This window comes from Thermobia domestica, chromosome 6, assembly GCF_964235325.1.
Source record: "Thermobia domestica chromosome 6, izTheDome1.hap1.1, whole genome shotgun sequence".
Taxonomy (NCBI): Eukaryota; Metazoa; Arthropoda; class Insecta; order Zygentoma; family Lepismatidae; genus Thermobia; species Thermobia domestica.
In genome coordinates, this window is record NC_137459.1 from 38,212,209 (window position 1) to 38,225,465 (window position 13,257).

At 35.8% G+C, this 13,257-nt stretch overlaps 1 protein-coding gene across 13 annotated transcripts in view; it reads left to right on the top strand.

Annotated features, from left to right (window-relative positions):
• The window catches only part of Magi (membrane associated guanylate kinase, WW and PDZ domain containing protein magi), a 265,392-nt gene that overhangs the window by 206,883 nt on the left and 45,252 nt on the right, over positions 1-13,257 (top strand). For all 13 annotated transcript variants that reach the window (XR_014131817.1, XR_014131818.1, XM_081761536.1 and 10 more), the window contains exon 6: positions 3,118-3,225. Coding sequence is in view for 11 of the 13 variants with exons in the window: in XM_081761536.1 (XP_081617662.1) it covers positions 3,118-3,225 (108 nt within the window). In the remaining 2 variants the exon portion in view is untranslated. The remainder of the gene's footprint in view (positions 1-3,117; positions 3,226-13,257) is intronic.

A 13,257-nucleotide genomic window follows, 5' to 3' on the forward strand; every position in this document is an offset into this window, starting at 1 on the left:
TTTTATTCGAAGAAAATCCGCGTTTGTATGTGTTAAATCATAAATTAAATGAGATTCAATGTAGCTGAAAATTAACCGTGGAACATGAAAGAGGAAGGTAAACTTACCTACTTAGACCTTAACATTAGGCGACAAGAAGTGTTCATCATTACTTCACTGTAGGTACACAGTATAGATTTGCATATTTAGCAGCGACTAAAGCTAGCTTTTATTATTTTTCTTAACATTCTTTGAAGCGTTCTTCATTAGAATTAGATTTACAGATAGAGATTCGAAGCATATAGAAGAAACACAATCCAGTGTAGTAGACTCAAGAATTTTCTTTCAAGCCAAAAATGAAAGTGAAACAACCGTCTTTTTATTTATTTATTTATTTATTTTTTACTCATTTAAAACATTTAAAAGGACCTGTGTGTAACGGGTTGAAGACCGCTCAGGTGCTATATATTTTTTAGGCAAGAGCTTAAAAGCTTTAGTGGGTTGTATAGAAAATTGACCTATTAGTCTTCTTCTCCCACTACATGGTAGTGAAACAAATATTTTCTCCGAAATTCAGTGTTGCCAACAAAATTTAAACTGAACGACAGCTCTCGTCGAGAATAGAGAGGCGAGTAAAAGCTGATCTTCTCCGTCACATGAGTAAGGAATGGAATGTCTTAAATGTTTTGGCGAAGAAAAAAGTGGTGTGGAAACTCCGAGTGCAAGTGCTTGGTATTGCTTTGTTATTTGACACTTTCAACCTGCTTTCAACTGAATATTTCTTCTTCCGTTGAGAAAGAACGACCCATATATGCAGACAAGTTGGTCAATGTTTGTTCATTTCCCTCCTTCCCTATATAGAAATAAATAAATAAAGAACCCACGTGTGTAAATTATTAATTACAGTGTAACTGGGACCAAAACTATGGCAATGTCGTTGGGCACACATTAAGTTACAATGTCAGTAGTAAGAGGATATGACTACTCGGACAGTTCCGATTATCACCCAATAAGGTCATCTTGTTGTTTCGATACTTTATTTACCTTTCACCATTTATTTTACTACCATTAATTTTCGCATCGTGCTTATAAGGGCAAAATCATGGGATTTAAACTTTGCCTAAATACGCTATAAATTCAGGTTGTTAAATTGTCACAAGGGGAATAATAGAAACTCTTTATCACTGGTAATGTGTGGGAACAGAATCCGTTGCTGGGAATAGTATCATGGAAAATTATGTACAAAAATATTCAGTTGTTCTGAATCGTTGTTATACCTTGAATTGATCTGCAGTTTTGTAATTTTTCGATAGTATTAAGGAAGAGAAATGACAGATTGTAATTTTACAATATTATTCGCCTTTAAAAAAATGCAAAGGTAGGGTCTTATTGTGCTGAGCAAAACCGTTATGTTTGTGAGTGTAAAAGCTTATGCGTCGTTTTCGAGAAAATGAAAAAAATGAAGAAAAAAAAACAATTAATTGGTAAACCTAAAAATGGATGGAGTAGGGGAACCATAAGATAAAACTCATACTGACATACTCGTATTAAGCGTTTCATTATGACACTAGAAAGAAGAGAGTACATAATATGGTTAATGTAGTAGAGGCTAAAACTATTATTAATTCTTAGATTTTTTTTTTTAATATGTTAGCTGCCAAGGGTGAATTTTGTTGTTCACCGGCAGAGTACCAAACATACTTACTTACTTTATTCTTATTTTGTTTATATTTTTAAAACATAATGTTAAAACATAATCTAAGGCAAGATATTGAATCCACACGCATGAAACTTCGGGACCTGATCGGATCTACGTAAGTGTTTTTTGTGTATATGCAAGGGGATAAATTACAGTTGAACTGGCAACTCTGAAAGTCATTTATTTGTTCATTATTATATGTGCAAGCTTGCTTTGTGTGAGAAGTGGGAATGAATTCCGCTTGCTTTTGCTGTTAGTAAGTACTAGTTTCTTTGTGCAATAAAAAAACTAAGAAATATGCGCAGAACTCGATTTCATTAGTAATAACAGTATAGTGATCTAGATCTTTCTGAAAATTCATCAAATGATGGAGACACTGGCATCTTTTCAAAATAAGGTAGAATAAATAATGAATCTATTGTTAAACTTTTAACATGTCATACAAAAAGCAACACCTAAGTCCGATCGACTCTACAAAAACAACAAATACTTCTTACTTGATATTCAGTGCCCCTAGCGGCGTCAATCAGCAACATCTAACAACAAAAACTACAGCGTAAATCGCTCCCATATTGTGTGCGATTGAAACACTATAGTTCATTAACACTAGAGATAGCACTTTACAATATAAGAACTCTAACGACAACTCGATAAATTATAAATTTTGTGTACAATCAGACTTACGAGGACATTTTTTTTTTTTACGTTAGACCACTCCTGTAGGTCTGATCAGACCCACATGGCAGCTAACGTGTTAAGTACGTGTAAAATATTATCGAAACATAAGACATGACGTCGAATTGAACAAGATAACATGCTTCAGGGTAGATTGTCATGTAGTTTTCGAGAAAATAAATAAAAAAAGAGCAAAAAACGAACTTTTGTAGTGCTAAAGAAGTATTCCATTTTCCCAACAACAATTGATACTTTTTATTTTGCTGGAAGAAATTATTATTTATTTTTGTACTGTGGCTGTACACTGTTAACTAGACGATTGTTGTTTTCGTTCTTCCTTAGTCACACACACACACACACACAGTCTTTACAATAGGGATGGGGGGCAAAACCTTTTTTATAAAAACCGGAAACTGGTTTCTAGAAAAAACAAAACCCAAAAAATCAACATTTCAGTTTTCTCCAAAAACCGGTTTCGGTGAAAACTGTTTTGAAAAAGACAAAACTATTTGTGGTAATGGAATCGGTTCCCGGACAACAAAAAGCACTTCTGGTCAGAAATAGAACAAGCTTTGGAAAAACTGAAACCGGTTTCGGCGAAGAACCATTTTTTTAAAATGTTCAAAAACCGGAAACCGAAAAACCGGCTTTTGTTCCCACCACTACTTTACACATATAGTACCTGTAAAGTTAAGTTTAGAGGAGTCAGTGAAAATTCGCATAAATAAAAAATTTTTTACACGTACTTCTGTCAAATCTTTCAGTGAGCGGCAATCCAGAAGAACCTGACAACTCTACATATCCAACTTATAGAAAAGCCAGTTCCCATGGTAGTGGAAATAACCACTCAGGAAGTGCAAAGCGTACAAACCGTGAGTAGAATATAATTTTCTTTCAATTTTTACTGTAATATATATATGTGTGTGTGTTTATTGTGTTGTTATGCATTTCATATTAACATATCATGAGGGAAATGCTTCCTTATGTACTTTTGTAGTTAGCGATTTGATATCTGTATATTGTTAGCGTCTTCTGAAGGGACAGGAGTTTTGAAAACCGAGTCGTAATGTGTTCGTGCTGGAGTTAGCGAATAACGACTTCAGTATTCTTTCTATAATACAAATGTAAGATTTGTCTAATGTGAGGCTTCCTGTAAGTGTATCCGTTATATTCTCGCTCAGTAATATTTTGTTCTTGCATCTAATCTGATCGCGTTTCGCCAGAACGATCTTTTAAAGAATTTTATAATAATAGAGCAGGTTTATTCGTTGATGATAATTACGTTAACCGTATATGTAAATTGCATTTAGATGCTGCTGTATGTATCCAAGATAGTAATCTGTGAGATGAAATTGCTTGCTACGAAGATGAATATTTACATGGTAGTTTCCAAAAAAGGAACCTTAGTTCTGTATACTGTTCTCGGTTTTGTTTACTAATGATTTTAATTTTGTTTTCAATGAATTTTATTATTATTAATTGTTGTTTTGCAATAAATTTTGCGAAATATACGTATGTGTGAGTTATTCTGGGCTAGGTCTCATTTATAGGAGGTCAATAGTCCTATTTTGGACATTCTTTTTATTTCTTTTAAGTTACAAGCTTTGCACTAGCGACAATCAATGCTACTTTTTTGTTTTATTCTAAGCGTTCTTAACTCATTTCTCTTCGTGTCACACATTTATTTTGGAGATAGCGTAGTCTATGGTTATAGCGTTAGACTCTCGTCCGCATGGTCTCGGGTTCGGTTCTCGGCCGGTGCTTCCCAGTTTTCGGCGTTAACCCAGTGTCGTGAGGGAAACTGGGGAGTCATGTGAATGAAAGACGTGACAGCTTTCCATACGCTGTTAGTGACAATGTGCTCGTCGCTAGGCTATACGTAGTTCATCCGGTCGCTGACAGATGGCGTTGGAGCGACTCAGGCCCACAAGATGGACTTTTACGTCAAGTGGTTTGATTTTGGTCTCACATTTATTTATCTTATTCTAAAACCGATGTTGTCTTTTCTTAAGTAAATAGTCTTTTCTATGCTGCATATGAGGCGTAGGTTAGAAAGGCGACTATCACATGAAAATTTTTGCAAGTGCCTTTGAGAGAACTAAGGTCTTTTTCTAAATAATGATAGTGATTATCATGAGAACTCATTATTATTATCATAAAATACGTACTACTCTGTTTCTTGTGTCAGTTAACGGTCAGGATGACTTTTACATCTGTTGGCAAAGTTCTTTGAATCTGTCTGAGCTAATACTAGCAGAATAAGTAACAGCAGATAAAATATCTAGCTTGAAAGATGAGATACGAGAGACTTGTACATAAATGAGTAACTTCGTTTGCCTTCGGTGCGGTGAAACTCGTGGAATTTCACGTCTTTTGAATTCCACACTTAACCAAACTACATCTAACAATGAGTTTCGTATAGCTTTGAACCTCAAAAGAGACGTTAAACTCTAAACAAACAAATATGGAATTAATCAAATCTCATTTTTTTGTGGTTGGATGGTTTCGTTCATTTTTGTACGGTGCTCATTATCAAGCAATTTCGTATGGTTTTCTTTATCGGATTAATCATTCAGCAGGTGTCGTGCATTTGCACACGGCCCACCTGTCAATCGCTTGATTTATCCTGAAAACTCTTTCACTATAGGGGAGAGAGGACACACACAAATGTTACCTAAGTAAGAACAGAGAAAAAAGAAACACAAGTTAAAATAAGTACGAACAATTGAAATTAATACTAGAGAAGGAGAGCTGAGAAAATGTTTGAATTTCACAGAATGAAAATAACCGGAAATTAAAATAACTAAGAACAGGATATGGAACAAATAATGAGCAAACAAAACTTATAGTAAAGAAGGAAAGAAAATAATAACACAAACAATATGAAATTGAAATAAATAAGAAAAATAATAACTAAAACTAACGCAAATTGAAATTGATGAAAACAAAAAGAAAATAATAAAAACATAAGAGATAAAAATAAATAACAAAAAAGGAAAAATCAAAAATTGAAATCATTAGGAATAGAAGACAGAACAATCACAAATTAAGATAAATACATAATAGAGTAAGTAACGCCTCAAAGAATTCAGTCAGGAAGTTTAAAAATCTAAAAAAAAAAAAAAAAAAAAAAAAAAAAAAAAAAAAAAAAAAAAAAAAAAAATGTGCCCGCCCAGAGCATAGAAAAACGTTGTGATTTGTGAAACAAAAAACATTAGTTTCATACTCCAAGGCGGTTCGAAGAAGAACCTTATCATCTTGTTATTTTCCGAGTGAATAACAAACACGTCGTTAGGGTGGAACTTCCATACTTCTTTACATCGTTAACCTATTCTGTGCAATATATAGTTCATTATTCCAGCTTGTGGAGATGGGCAGGAGCGAGTTCAATCGAGTTTTCTTTGAAACTCAACTCGACTCAAAACAGACATCTTTGAATTCGACTCGAGAACTCGGCTGGAAAAGTTTTCTCCAACTCGACCCGAATTCAGGTGCAAGTTTCGAGTCGAGCCAAATCCTGTATGTAGTTTCAAGTACTCTCTTCAAGTATCTTGCATAGATGGTATACGTAATTATCATCAATGATACTAATACTGGTACAACTGATTATTTTAATAACAACACAGAGTATAAACGTGAAAGACTGGCGGTTTATATCTGAATATAAAAAGCTAGTTGACTGCTGACCTCGGTAGTCGTGAAGTCTAGGAGGCAAGGATATCGTTCACGAGGTTCTCGGTTTGAGTTCCGGAGGAACAAGTATTCAGGCTCGAGCCAAAATTTGTTAAAAGTTATAGGGCGCCGGGCAAACATGTTGAAAACTTCCCGGCCCGGGTTTAGGGTTGTTAACAGCTCGAGCGACTTGGGTCACAGCTCATCTAACCGAGCTGGCTCGAGTCCTCAGCTCAGTTGAACAGAACCCAGCTGATTGCTCACCCCAACCGAGCCGATGGAGTCGTTTCAACATAGCCGGCTCAGCCAATGGCTCATCTGAGCCGCCGATTGACATCACTACCCGGGTTAGGCTTCTGCTTGGGCTCAAAAATTCAACCGTGCAGGTCTCAGCTTTGATGGCGAGAACTACAGTATATACTTACATTGGTGCTTACGACATTTGAGGCTGTCTCGTTCTAAAAATATATTGTCGTCTCGTTATCGAGACAAGACGAAATGCGAGCAGTGTCCCATCCCGTGAGCAATACTAAAAGTATTCGACATGACTGCTTACAATTCTCATGGCTTTCGCTTTCCAGTCTAACCAGACCATGATTTCAAAACGAGTTAAAACCAGCTGAACGATTGAACTATTTATCAAACTCGACTCGATTCGAAACTCGACCTCAAAAACAGTGGCTCGGCTCGGAACTCGACTCGAGAAAATTACCTTCGACTCGACTCGAACTCAAGTTAAGTTTTAGCTTAACTCGTGCCCATCCCTAAGCTGAAGCTTCTCAAACATTGTTTCAAGTCCACGCCATTTCCTAGCTTCTTGAGGACTAATTGCATTCTGCGGTCAAGATGGATTTAAATTGATTTTCTACGCTTCTCTTGATTGAAATTTAAGATCTGTTTTGCAAAAGCATGAAAACTGGACGTCATATCTGCGTTTAGTACATTCGCAAGCTTCAAGATACGTGATGTACTCTTAGATATGCTGCGGTTTAACTTAATGAGCTAACCCTTCACTGGGCTGTTTGTTTTGTGTCTTTAATCCGTTGGAGTTCTATATTTCTCTGAATGTTTGGAACGTCCATACATTGTTCAATGAAATAATCGTTTAACTCTTCGATTTTCTGGCCGGATGGACAGTAGTCCTCCGTGACGATGAGCCAACCTTCATCGATCCTGCTTGATGATATTAATACTAAGGCACTACACATTCGAGCATGATGACGTACATCTTCATTATGGAGGTATTCTTCGACGAGACCTAAACTCTAAACCTTCCACCAGATGCTATGGCTAAAATGCTAATGGCAGCCGGAAACCTGTGAATTAGGAAACACAGCACGCAATGCATTGATTGCTGCAAGCTCAAAATGCACTTTCAGCACTCGAGATTCGTTCTGGCCAGACTACATTTTAAGAAATGTAAACAGTTCCTTGTGTGGTCGCTCTATTATATCTGGTGTCAGTGCATACGAGGCTGGTATAACCAACGTCTTATCATGTGCGGTTCCTATATCTGAATGTATGGTGTACAATTGGGAAAAATGCTTGAAGTTAGTATGAATTCAATTGTTCGTGTTTATTTTAACTTTTATTTGCTATTTTTCTGTTCTTACTTAGTTGACATTTGTTCTGTCCTCCCACCCCCTATTGTGAAAGCGGTTTCAGGATGAATCACATAATTGACAGGTGGACCGTGTGAAAATGCATCACACCTGCAGAGTGATTAATCCGATAAGGAAGACAGTGCAAAGTTGCTCGATAATTAGCACCGTGCGAAAATGCACGTAATTGGTTGGATTCCTTTCTATTACACGCATACACATTACTATGCACGCAGATTAAGTAATAAATTTACATGTACGTAAGTAAAATAATATGTTTAGTGTCTTGTGTGTATGCCATAAATTACACGTGTCTGCACGTGTAAAGCGCATTGGATTAGAAATAAAGAACAAGTGCTTAATAGTGAAAGGTAATTTTTTTTGGAGTAAGAATATGCTGATACATTTACCACGGGACATATTAGGTCAGGTCACTGATTCAGATACAGTATCTAAGGTCAGTTGCGACACGTTGGAAAATGATTGAGTTGAAGCAATAAAATGGTATATCGGACTTACTAAGTGATATGTATGAGAATCATACTATAATTTTTCCCATTGAAATATATACCGGTAAGAAATGACTAACTTCGTTCATTTATTAGTTAAAAGTGAGTTGAATTTGAAGAAAGAAAAAAAAAATGAATTGTTTGAAAATAAAAATGAAACGAAATTTTTAAAGTTTTATTTCCCCACGGTTATGCTGGTTAGGCTAAAGGAGACGGTGATAATGAGTAATGAATGAAATGGTGGAATGAAGAAAGTGGGAGGAAATGGGAGAACCCTGAGGAAACCCACGCACATGGTGTTTGTACACCACAAAGTTCACTTGGCGGGGGCTGGGTTCGAACCCGGGACCGAACGCTCTACCACAGCCACCGCAGCCCCTGAATTGAATTTGAGGAGACAATAAATATATAGGCGGAAATATCTGTGCATGAGAGGCCGTATATCAAAAATGGTTTCATTCTAGATAAAATTACGTTATCCTGTATTAATAAAAAGACTAATTATTGTAGTAATATAGTAATGTAGGATAGTACATGCAAAATAAGCATGGAATTTTGCAAGTCCTATGGGATTTCTAAAATTTGCATGACAAATTTGCTTGAAGCATGATAATATTCATTAGGTACAAAAAAGACTAAGTTTATTTGATACTGTAAAATTTAAGGGTGTATGTGTAACAGATTAACTGTTAAACAGTTTTTAGTAGTTATGTTGCTTCGTGTAGCTTGTAGCGAGTGCTTTTAATGTTCAAACATTTTTTTTTCCTCCTCTCTTAAGCAGCAGGAACGTATTATTAACCTAAACTTAAGCTTGCATGTATCCAGTTGCAGAACACAAGATTGTAACGTATTAATTTTTCGAATATTTCTATGTTTACGTATAGTTCAATTACTTACGGCTCTGCTTCATTATAAGTACTACAAAGGAACCATAAATATAGGATATGAATCATTTCATTTTTTGTAATTTGGATTGTTTTCTTGAAACCTAAAGCTTAGATGAATCGGCTGTGCGGCTAAAACCGAAGGGAAATTGAGGAGAAACTATTTAGTGATAAGTCTTGTTAATTATTTGGTTGTGCTGGTATTAAATAAATAAAAACAAAACTTTTTGTGTGACTGAGCATCAACTTGAAAAATGAAAGAGCGTGTAGTTGTTTAGGGAGAGGATTGAGTGTCATAGTAGTTAACGTATCTGCACGATAAACTGGGGATCGGGGACCGACACCCTATAGAGTCATGCATTTTAAAATTATTCACATTGTTCAGAAAATCTTGGTGAATCTCCTAAGAACCGTAAATTTAAAATTTCCTGTCGATCTGTTGAGTGGTGTGACTTCAATTCGTGTGTCCATACAAACATTGGGACAAATGGATGGACAGACGTCTAAAAATCAGATGTTTTTGTGGAGTTTTGATGGGGCTAATCTGTGAATTCTAATGCAGAACATTCTGAAACTGTTTTGTTTTTTAATGTGCAGTCATGCTACTCACCCGTCTTTAGAAAGGCCATATTCTTGCATCTGTTAGTAAAATAATTCAATATTTCGGCTTAAATGAAAGATCTTAATTAGCCAAAGAGGATTCACATTTGTACGATTAGCTTCCGACAAGGTTTTTCAGAGATATGAGTATCCAATTTTTTTGGAAACAAGACTTCATATAATGTAATGTTGATACGCTTTTAAAATTTAAAATATTTTATAAGCAAGGTTTATGTCTACTGTGAACAGTTTCTAGTGTTTATGTGTTTGTATGTCTATTTGCTGCACATACTAACTCATTTTTTTAATGAAAGGAGATGGGATTAAATATAATTAAACATCTCTACATTGACAACAGTTGATTCTACAAAGACCACCTTATGCAAACAACCAACTTCACACTTTACATCAATGTTAGAAGTGGATCATCAAACTGGGGAGTCTATTTTCGTAGGGGGAGTCAATTCCAATTTTCAAAAAATAATTAAGTAATTGAAACAGTGGTTTACCAATCGAACCATATCCCGATGGTGTAATTAATCCTCTTACAATTTTTTTTTAACCCTTATAGCATATTTTAAGCATTTCACGGGCTTTCAGTATACAATTGAGAAAAACGAAAATACAAGGCTGTATCGGAAAGCTTTGTCACCATGAACTAATAGACACAGAGTGTTTAGTTTTGTTCTCTTTTTAAACTTTTCTACACAGTGTCCGTTCACGATTTTTCTCACTGTTTTTTGACTTGTCGAAGGCCATCATTGTAGAACTCATGCAAATTGTATGAAAAACCATTGATCCAACTCCATTATGACGCCTGTGTGTTGTTAAAACTGCGATCCCGAAGTGGATTCATCATCTTGTTGTCGTTCTTGCTGAACATCATATTATAACTTCCTCAGAAGTGGACAGTAGTATGTGCCAGTGACAGTACCACCCTTCCTAAGACATTCTGTAAGGATGAGCCCACGAGAGAAAAACTTACTGGCAGACTTTTGCACCTTTGCCTTCTGCAGGGAAGGAAGGGAGGTGGGGAGTGCTTCCACTCCTTGCTCATCTCTTTTGTCTCAGGATCATATGAGGTAGATTCAACATTAGTTTTTAGTTATCAGACGTGCAAAAAATCCTCATCATCTTGGTCCAAAGATTCAACAAGTTGACTTGACATGTCACGCCATGTTCGTCTCTGAAGGGAAGTCAGCAAACGAGGAACCCAACGTACTGGCACCTTTGGCTCATGTGTAAAGGACATGTGACGTAAGCATATCATAAACAAGTTTCATTTTATCGTAAGTTTGGCGGGCACTGTAACCTCTTAAATGCAGAAATTTCAGCACCTATTTTCATCTTTCACCTTATTGGCAACTAGTGCAACCTTCCAAGGGAGAAAATGACATACAGCAATAACTTTCACCAAATCATATCCTAAGGTCTAATGTCTACACAATCCAAGTTACATCAAAATCACTCGAACAACTTATGGGAAATAATTAAAATTTTCCGATATCCCATCCAATACATCTGTTATGTACGCGTATAATCCCACAAAGCTTTTGAAAATAGTCGGGCAAACTTTTTGCGAACGTGAATGCATACTTGATTTCAGAAGAGGATCTCTGGTCAGTTTAGCTTTGTTTATTCCAGTCCCACTACTCATAGATAGAATTGTCTAGCGAAATGACAAGAAATAAGGGCTTTACTTGGCTACATGAAAACAGTTATTGTGCTGCCAAAATGTCTTGAGCCGTGGCAAAAATGCGAACTAAAGCTCACACCCTCACACACCCACGCGTTGAGCCAATAAGGGTTCAGCTGTTGCTAAGCGAGAGAAAGCGAGTGGAATTCCTTCAACCGATAGCAGCGCTTGCAACGGAAGACTAGGGATCAAGTCAAGGTGGTATATTTATAGTTTATTGACGATCATGTTTAGTTTTTTTCAGATAGGAACTAATAATGTGTTGCAGGTTAATGTCCCGTCTCAGCACATTAATACTGTGTTGTGGTTATCGGTAAAAACTTGTCATTTGTTGTGCCCATTCCCAAGTTTGATAAGGTACAAAATATCGTTATAAAACTGGAATTATAATGATAAAACCAAATAAATATCTGAAGAATAATATTATATAGCGTAAGAAGAATTACAGATATTTAGTTGTTGTTATAATCGCTGGAACATATTGATACATATTAGAGTTCTGAGGAAAATAAACATTATGAAACTAAAAATAGAGTAAACATTTTCACTTTTTTCCCCTTTTGCATTGAAGTCTTCATTCAAAATATTTTATCGAAACATACAGAGTGTTTCAAAACAACACCAACAACGTTTGGGAGATAATCCCTGACACCAAGATAAGATGAAAATTATAGACCAACCTGGGTGCACAAATGTTTCCTTTCGGAGTTATAGGATGCCGAAAACACGAAAAAAATGAATTTTAAAGGTCCATAGCTTCAATACTATGGGACCTAGCATAGTCGGGTCAAGACTAGGAACTCTAGTATGTTAGCTATCCAAATATCTATGTTTCAGAATCCTGCGGTACTTCTGCAACAATTTTTATAGATGTAGTTGGTAAGTACTTCAAATTATATACCCGTAGGCAAACTGCCTCTATGAAAATTGTTGCATGAGTACCTTAGGATTCTGAAACATGTATTTTTGGATAGGGCACATATTAGTTCCTAAGTGAAGTCTTGATCCTACTACGGTAGGTCCCATAGTTTTGGAGTTACGGGCCTTTAAAGTTCTTTTTTATGTTTTCGGCAGTCTATAGCTCCGAAAGGAAGCATTTGTATACCCAGGTTGGTCTATACTTTTCATCTTATCTTGGTTTCAAGAATCAATTCCAAATGTTGTCGGTGTTATTTTGAAACACCCTGTATAAACATCAATATTGGACTTAGTTCAGAGTTTATAATAGTATGAAAGTACTAGATGGTTTCGATAGGCTATCTTATCTTTTTCAGCGGTTGAATCGAAACCTCAACTTCTCATGACACTAACCCATATTTTTTGAAACCGGTACTGTTTTAGGTGAGTGAACTGGTTACCACCATACTAGAATGACGAAATATAAAGACAGAACAACATGAGGTACAGTCACAGAGACTACACCTTTTGAAACAATCAGAAGGTTCAGTATAAAATCTTCACACTCAACGTTTTCTGAGAGGGTAATTCTGTTGACGCATCACCAAACTATGAAGTGTGAGGATTTTTTATTGAATCCTTTAGAATAAATATTCTCTGATAGTATTTCATACAGTAGTATTTGAATTTTATGTCATTCCACTAATGTGGCAATCAGTTCACAGATCTGAATAATACCGGTAAATTTTCAAGAAATTATAGTTAATAACGTGAGATGTGAGCTGAATTAACTTTAATTTTCTATTTAATCGCTGAAAAAGTTAGAAGAGCATATAGAAATCTTTCGGTAATTTAATATTACTATGCGTTCTGAGGTAAGTCCAATATTGATGATCTTTATGCACTTTACTACATAACTAAGAGGCGCAGATACGTAGAACTAACCACACTGCTTGGGTAGAGTGCAGTAAGCTTGTAGTAGAGCCTTATTTTGTTTTATATTCAGCGTAGTTTGTGTTTTCGTATTTGTTATTAACTGTTTAAT